This window comes from Agelaius phoeniceus, chromosome 20 (assembly GCF_051311805.1).
Source record: "Agelaius phoeniceus isolate bAgePho1 chromosome 20, bAgePho1.hap1, whole genome shotgun sequence".
Taxonomy (NCBI): Eukaryota; Metazoa; Chordata; class Aves; order Passeriformes; family Icteridae; genus Agelaius; species Agelaius phoeniceus.
The window spans coordinates 2360257-2369050 of record NC_135284.1 but is presented as its reverse complement, the minus strand read 5'-3'; the positions used below and the strand labels follow the sequence as shown (position 1 = coordinate 2369050).

The 8794-nt window shown below is 46.8% G+C and overlaps 1 protein-coding gene across 1 annotated transcript in view; it reads right to left on the bottom strand.

The window, feature by feature from the left end:
- Nucleotides 1-5549: 5549 nt before the first annotated feature.
- The window catches only part of TBX4 (T-box transcription factor 4), a 32798-nt gene continuing 29553 nt past the window's right edge, over nucleotides 5550-8794 (bottom strand). The window contains 1 exon segment of the mRNA XM_077188894.1: nucleotides 5550-7678. Within this exon segment, the coding sequence (XP_077045009.1) occupies nucleotides 7035-7678 (644 nt within the window). The 3' untranslated portion in view covers nucleotides 5550-7034.

The following is an 8794-nucleotide window of genomic DNA, read 5'->3' as shown; positions in this document are numbered from 1 at the left end:
CAGGCCACGGTACCAGCACATGAAAGGCACTGGTGAGACCTTGGAGAGCTGAAGATGTTTCCAGGTTAGCAACAAACACCCAAAGCAGAGGAGTTGTGGTTACAGGGATCCTACCCAGCAGCTCCTCTGTGTATCCCTGTTGTAAGTCTGGCTGGATTTCCAGGCTGGAGCTGCTGTGCTCTCTGTGCCCTGCATGCTCCTGCTGCAGTTTGGGCAGAGCTTCTCCAGAGCCAGGCTCCAAACCCTCCAGGCTCCATCCCGGCCTCAGCTGAGCTCTGCCTTGCCAAGGTCCCAACGTTTGGCCCAAACATTTTCCTGTTGGCTCCTGGCCCTGCCAGGAGGGGAGGCTGAGGGGATCAGCAGAGATTTCCCTGGGGGAAAGTTTTTCCCCTGGGGTTTTCTGTCCTGGGCCTTGGCAGCTGCCTCTGGCTCCTGGCTCTGGGAACGGGGCTGACAAAGGTCACAGGAATGGGAAATATTTTGTTGAACCAGGAGTGTGTGAGGAAGGTGGGAACACCTCAGTACCTGGACCAGCAGAAAAGGCAGCTCTTAAACAGAGATATAAAATATCCTTGTTAATATCAAAATATCAAAGCTGAAGATAGAAAATATCAGTTCTAATGCCACTGGTCTTCTAAGGAGTCTCTGACCCCCAAAAATGAGAATGGGAGGGAAAAACAGAAGAATAAAAATCCTTTTTGTTGTACTTATTACTCATTCTGAGTCTCTTTTATGGAGATCTGGCCTTTGGCATCAGACTCAAATAATATTTTATTAGAAGAAAGCATGATTCATTGGAATGGTGCAGTATCTGTGGAAAGGAAAACTGGGAAGGACACAAGAGGAGCTCAGCTGTGGAAAAACCAATCCAAGGAGCCACTGCCCCACACAGGATCCCAACCCACAGCAAGAAACAACAAAAAAGAACAAAGTATTTCCAAACAAACCTTTGAAGGTGGTGGTGCAGCCAAGGAAGGAATTGTGACCATATCAGATTGTCAGGAAGGGTCATACAGTACCTGTGGAAGGGGAATATCCTGTCCTTTGGAAATTAATAGGATTTTTTAGTGTAAATATTATTATATTTATATTTATAAAAAGAATGTTTAAATATAAATTATTATTTTATAAATACAATAATTTAAAACATTTTCTTTATATTTATATTTATTAATTATATATATTATACTAAATACTAATTATTAAATACTAAATTATTCAATTAATAATTTAAATATCAGATTCAGACTTCTGTTACTCTCCCAGTAGCTGTTCAGACACCCTGGGCAGGAGCAAACTGCAGTTTTCAGAGTGGCTGTGTCATCCATCACACTCAAACACTCCATGCTCATTCCTGAGCTGCACAGCCAAGGCTGCAGCCTGGGCCTGCTGGGGGGGACAGTCAGGGGCTGGTCCTGCTACACTGAATCTATAAAAGTTTTCCTATTGACTCCAACAGAAATAGGACTGAGTCTTAGGATTTTGGCAGGGAAACACAAAAATGGGGTTTTTCATGTCGGAGCTGCAGCAGGCCCTGCCTGACGTCAGGAATTGTTCTCTGGACATGATGTTCTGGGAATGTTCAGGGATGTCCTCCCTGCTGCCAGGGCTGAGCACGAGCACTCAAACCTGGCCCAGAGCTGTTGTTATCAGTGCAACTCCCAGCTAGAAGAGAAATTTGTCAATTCTGCTCTCAGGACTGTTAGAAGTGTTGCTGCCCAAGCAGACAGTGCTGACATTCCACCTCATTTTTCTTGTTAAAAAGTCAAATTTCCACCAGTTTGTAAATAGAGCCCCACTGAAAGTGTTCCTCAAAACTGCAGCAATGAATGGTCCAAAGCCAAATGTTTGTGTTTGCTGAGAACTAAGGAGAATGGCAGCAACCAAAAAACCCAGATGAAAAATGTTGGCATCTGCCAAATAATGCTTCAAACCCCTTCCCCACCAGTATTTTCAGTGGAACAAGAACTTTGTGACCTGTTGCAGCTTTTCCTCCTCTTTTCATTCCAGTGGCGTTTCCTTTTATTTTATTAAATGAGTTTCTAATTACACAAAACCTGCAATTATCCTGATTTTAATTGAATTAGTGTTATTAGCTCTTTGCACTAATTAATCTCCTTTTTATTTCCTTCTCTCAGGACCCAGTTCCAAAGGTGGGCTGGGGCTCAGGAGGGCAATTTTCCATCCTTGCAGCTGTGAATCCTCTGGGACACCTGAGCTGGCATTCCCAAAGTGCTCAGACAGGAGCATCTGCTGGTCATGGCCAGGAAAGGATCTGGGGCTTGGAGGCCACAAACACCCAGCAAGGTGACAAAAAAACCCAGCAAGGGACACAAAAACCCAGCAAGGTGGCACAAAAACCCACCATGGTGGCACAAACACCCAGCAAGGTGGCACAAACCTTCCCCTGGCATTTCCCAGTGAGGCTGAGCAGCCCATGCCAGGTTTAAATTTAATTCTGGTTTAAGCAGGACAAGGCTGGTGCTGGGAACCCTGGGATTAAACCACCACCAACCCCCAGTGTTTGACAGGCATTTCTCTCATGGCAGGGTGTGCACATTAAATAAGGTTCATGTTGGACAGGGCTTTGTGCTTTGCTTGTACCACTCCCAAGATTTCCTTTTCTTTAATTTTTAATCTTGATCCCGTTCTTTGCAGAGAGCAAATCAGTTCAAAATGTGATGTTTTCTACCAGCCAGTCACAGGCTCATGGTTTCTCTTCCATGCTGCTTTCACAGGAATAAAACCCCTCCAGTCACACTGGATTGTCACAGTCAAGTGCATGGCACCTCCTTGGAGCAGGTCCTTAAATTAAAATATTGTGGATTTTTCTGCTGTTTAAGCAGTACTGCAGAAACATGAGTGGCCAAGGAGAGAGGAGGGTTTTTTTTAGTTCCCTCTGGCTGGAATTTTTCACTATAAGCATCCTCAGGGGAGTTCTCATCTTCAAAAGAAACATTCTTTCTATACAAGCTGCAAAAAGAATTATTTAATGACATCATAAATTAATACAGAGAGGCACAAATTTTCCAAAATGTAGAGAGAGAGAAAAATAAATTCATGTTTGCCAAAAACACCCCAGCTCTTCCAGACTTAGGCCCCTCTTGAGCCTGCGAGCTGCCAGTGATGCCAAATTGAATGGTGGGGCTTTTGGCAGGACTGAGGTTTAGCTTGTTTCAGTCCTGGCAAATCTTCCTATGAGTCACATTCTCAGCAAACTGACACAAATATTTGTTCTATTTCGAGGGAAGTCCAAGCTCAGTCTGGCACCGAGTGCTGCTGGGCTCGCTGCAACCCAGCCTGCCTGGGCCAAGGTGAAATTTGGACATCTCCCTTCAAGAAAAACAGAATTAAAAAATTCCCTGGGCCTTTTAGCACAGATTAGAGCACATCAATGGAAAACGGTCCTCGTGTGTATTCAGGTTTTTCTCACTTGCTAATTTTTGCTTTAATCTGATTTGAAATGGGCCTGGTTTCCCTGAGCTTGGATTGCCATCCCTGACTGCAGCTCTGGGGCTGGAAAAGCCTCCACACACATGAACCTCCACATTCTTGAGAATTAAAAGCTGTTTAAACTGCAGTAAATCAAACTGGGACACTGTAAGCACACTTGATCTCTTTTAAAGCTGTGCAGGTTGTTGGGATTTTTTGTTAGTGATGTCCCCAGTTTAGTGTTTCTGATTTGAAAAACAAACAGAGCAAATCCTCCAGGACACTCAGGGTTGCTGTGCTCTGCTTCATCCCCAGGAATGATCCTGCTCAGCCAGGATCTCCATCAGGACCAGCACCTGGGCAAAGCAGGAGAAATCCAATGGAACCTGGCTGCCTCACCTGGGACTGGACACACAGCCAGGTTAGAAATCTTGCCATGAAAACATAAAGGGAACTAAAAAACAACAACCTCTTTCCATCCCATAAATTAATAATACCACCAGGTTTTTGTTGTTTGTTTGGGTTTTCTTGTTTGGGTTTGGTTGTTGTTTTTTTTTTTTTGTGGGTTTTCTGTTTTTGTTTTTTTTTTTTTTTGTTGGTTTGGTTTTTTGGGTTGGTTTGTTTGTTTTTGTGCTCATCTTGAGTGGGATGTAATGTAAATAATTCAGTGATGTTTCAATGTTTTTGTGAAAGTCACACAGGAGGGGGATCCACTAATATCACTTTTTTTAGCCATTTGGAAATGGGAAATCTGCTCTAAGTGGATTCCTCTGAGTGGAAAAAGATTGTCACTGGAGAATGATTCATCCCATTTAATCTCAATGTCTGATCTCTCTCCAGTGACTATAAAAGGAACCCAGATGACCAGATTAGCATATATCCAAATTTTGCACATTTTTCTGCTAACTCAGCCTTTCCCAATCAGGTTCTGTACTCATAAATACCCTGTGCTATTTTTTACAAGGAAAAGCTCATTATTTGGCACAGGGATTCCCAGGGCACTCCCTCAGCTCCAGTGGCTGCTGTGGGACAGAGCCTGGGCCCTGCCCTTTGCAAAGGCTGCCAGGTAAAACTCGCAGTAATTCCAAGATTTCTCTACATTCCCTGCATTGACTGAACGGTTCTGGGAGGATTCTTACAGGAATTACTTTTTAAATTGCCTTAAATCAATAAATATTGCATGGATGAGCAGAAGGTACATGAAAAATGGTTAAAATAGCAGCAGTGATTATTCATGAAAAATGGCATTGTTATTGTGTTGGTCACCTCTGTAAACCAGGCAGGAGATCCAGGCAGATTTTCCTGTGCAGCCTGGGCTGCTGACCCCCCTCATTTCTGGGCTCCATTTGTCAGCTCAGTGTTGATGCAGGGTCACAGTGAGGAATGAACTGAGCATTGCAGGCTCTGGGCAGGGACAGCCCCAGCCCTTCCCTCTCCCTCCCACCTTTCCTTCCTCACCCCCGTCCCTGGAGTGCAGCTCAGGGCTTTGGTGCTCTGGGGACCTGAGGCTGCTTTAACTCAGTGCTCAGACCAACTCAGGGGTCCCCTAAACAAAGAAACACCTGAAAAATCCCAAATAAACCCATGGGCACCTAAAACCCCATTGTGGAGCTTTGGGATGGTGAAAAAGGGCCAGGTGTGCACCTTGGGAAGTGGGAGGGTGGTGTAGTCAGGCCGTAGGAGACAGAAGAGAGACGAGGCATCTTAATTCACCATGGAACATTTTTATACTAATTATTGAAATGCACCCAGAGACAGCTTGTAGTAGTAAAATGACTTTATGTTCTGATATGTAAAATAAAATGTCCATGCTATGTAACAAACATTTAAAAATTCCATACCACCTGTATCTAATGTGGTTTCTAATAAAGATTTATCTGTAGTATATATGTTTTTTTGTCTAACCAATTCTTAGTTTTTACATCAAAGGTGTGTAATAAAAAAAATTTAAATAGATGTCTTTCAAAAAAAAAAAACCTTTGCAACATTCATTTTTATTAAGTATTTCATTCATTAAAAGCAAAGCTGAATTGGACACGTGGCCTGCATTTGTGATATATATAATTTTATATATATATATATATAAAATATATATGTATATAAATAGCTATTCAGCATGCAAAAATTGTACTGATTTCCAAAATCTGGTTACAAAATCCCCAGCAGTCACAGAGGAATTCTGCTGAGTGGCTGCAGGGGACTGTCCTGGTTGAAATGTGACCTCGGGGCTGTGTCACAGCCCCCAGGTCCATGGAGCTCCTCCTTGGCATGGATTCACCAAAGCACAGAAGCACCTCCCCACTTCCAAACCTGCATTTCAGCTTTTTGCCTTTGCCCGTTTGGGAAACAATGAAATAAAGCCCCGCTGTGCAATGACCAAAGCTTGAACATTGTGCTCTTCAGTGGCACCGAGCTCCAGCGTCACCTCCGCGTCACCTGGGGGCTGAGGATGGACACTGACCTGGGACAGGAGCTTTGTGGGTGAGTTCTGCCCCAGAGGATTCCTCTGCTTGCCCAGGAGTGTCAGCCTCCTGCCAGGGCACCGAGGTGGGAAAGGGCCTCTGGGATGGAGCCCACAGGGACGCGCAGAGGGCACAGCCAGGAGTCACCCTGGGCCTTCCCCAGCGAGCACGGGCAGCCATGAACGCGCTGCTCACAGATTTTACCTGTTCTACAAATATTTGTACACTGTAAAGCCTGACAGGGCATGGGAGCTCTTCCCTCCTCACCCCATCATTAGGAAAATGTTCCTCTAGGCCTCCTAGGCTGAAGACAATTCTGAGTTAGCTGCAAAAGAAAAGAACATAGCACAAAAGGCACGTTTCAGCTGAATACGAAAGAAATCAAGGACCAGCAAAAACAGAAATTGGTTCTGGAAAGTATTAGCGACTTTTAAGCTTAAACTTCATAAATATATTGCAATAAGCAAATGTGATTCAATCAAGGGATGGGAGTCTGAAGACACTGGGTCTGTTCCTAACGCTGCAATTAATTTGCTGTTTGGCCTCGGACTTAACTCTTCACTTCTTCGCTTCCCACAGCCACGCCCGATGTCGGTGTGGGGGCAAGAAGAGACATTTGTGCATCGGGGCCTGCTCGGGCACGGCCCCCGCGCTGCCCCGCCGCTCCCTCACTGCCGGGGGAACAAATTCCAAAGGGCTAAAGAGGCGCTGCCACGGCAGTCCTTGAGCTGCGCAGCCGATGGAACGGGCTTTTCCTCGGAGCTTTGGGAGCTTGTGGCTTCGTGAGCCAAGGACCGTAAAAGTGAAGCTCGTATTTTTCCCAAATAGCCAAAATTTGCTCACGGATGTTTAACATAACAAGCAAAAGAACATGACTAGCTACGTCACTCGTTAGTCATGAGGATGGTTTCTACTGGATGAAGACACGAGAATGAATTTATTTGGGAGTCACTGAGAGCCTGATGAATCCAGCCCACTAAGAGAGGAGATGGAACTCTCTGTGTGCCTGAAGATACAAGCTCTTCACCCACACAAATCCCTCTGGAAATGCACATGTGTCTCACCGAAGTGCAAGTTACCCACAGGTATCAACACTGCCTGAAGTGTCCCGGAGCAGAAGGGCGGCTGTGGCCTCGGGGGTCACCCGTCGGTCCAGTTCTCCACAGCGCCCATCCCTGAATGGTACTGCAGCGACGACTCCCGGGACAGCGAGAAGCTCTGCGAGTACAGGAACTCGTTGGCCGCGTTCAGGTGCGGGGAGGGCGCTTTCCTCTCGCACACGGCCGGGTGTCCCCGCTCCCTGGGGAAGGCCGAGGCGGGGCCGCGCTCCCGGCCCGGCGCCGGGCCCAGCTGGTTGTAGACGCTGAAGGGGCCGTTCCCCGGCGGCTGCGAGGCCTGGCCCGCCATGGCCGGGGGGAGCCGCGGCATCATGGGGGCGGCGGGGAAGTGCGGCGGGAAGGGCTGGTAGGGCACAGTCTCCATGGTCTGCACGCTGTAGCCGCTGTAAGGTGCGACTGAAGTCCACATGTTGCAGCTCAGCGGCGGCGGAGGCGGCGGTAAATCGTCGACGGCCGAGACGGCGGCGATGTCGGCGCCGGAGCCAGAGTACATGCAGGCCTCCCTGGGGGCCACCTCGCCGCAGTAGGACGGGCTCAGCATCTGCTGCTCGTAGGGCGGCGGCGAGCGGAAATAGTGATCGTCCCCCACCGAGGACGAGGCGTCCAGGTAGGAGCGTTTGCAGGGCAGGTCCAGGTGCCGAGCGCTTTCTGCAAGAGAAATTCACCCTGAGGAGCGGCTCTGCTCGGGAGCGCCCTTGGAGGCCGCGGTTATTTCACTAAAGTGGTGCCCTCTCTCAGCTTAATCCAGTTAAACCATTTTGCTTTGGGAAAACAATGTACTACATCAAAAAGACATTGTGCTGCAAATGTCAGGCTAATCCTCCCCGGCCTCAAAGCGCTCCGGTGACATTTGTCAGCTTAAGTGAGGGACTCTTCTCACATCAGGGATTACTCCACGTTCATCCCGATAAGGAGGGCCCTGACACTCCCGCACGGTTCCTCCTGACAAACTCAAGAAGTCTCTTAAAGGGTCTTATCACAGCCTGCCTTCCTGTCACTGCAAAAATGGCTCTACATTTCCCAGATAGTCACGTCAAAAGCTGCAGAAATATTTCCAGATAAAGGAGCCCTTTCCCAGTGAACAGCCCTTCCTCAGCTTTGCACAGCCCCTCTCCTCCTGCGAGGACCATGGCCCTGGTCCCCAGCAGCTTTCTGTTATTTATTAGGAATATTCTCTGGATGAATTAGTGAATTCATGTGCACACTAAACATCTGCTAAAATTACACATTTGCCTTGCAGCCCTCATTACTGGTGCTGTTAGATTCTTCATTTAGCCATGATCAGAGGATTCTCCCAGCTTAAATAAATTAGCAGGCAGTGAGACATGCAAATAGAAGGATTTTTTTCTTCTGTGCAAAATTTTTCCATTTAACTTAAAACATGCCATGATCTCATCTGATGCTGGACTAAAAGGAAGAGAATGCAGTCACAGCTCACTTAAATTTGAGAATGAGTGGATGAGAGGAAAGGCCTGCTCATAGCAAGCTCCCACAGTCCCACTGGTCTGCAGACATTGAGGGAATTGCTCCTAGCTTTGCCTTGGAAAGTGTAGAATTTTGGTAATGCCAATGGCCTCCTGCAAACAATTCTGAATTCAGCCGATCCTAACAATGGATAATTTTCCACTGAAGCTCTGTGCCATTTGAATTACACATTATAATTAATTGTTTCAGCTCTCTCTCAGAGTCTGAATTTACCTTCTATGGGACAAACCCACTAAAAATTGCTCCAAACAGCAGCTCTTGCCTCCTGACCCCCAAAACACTCCAATCACAGCAGTA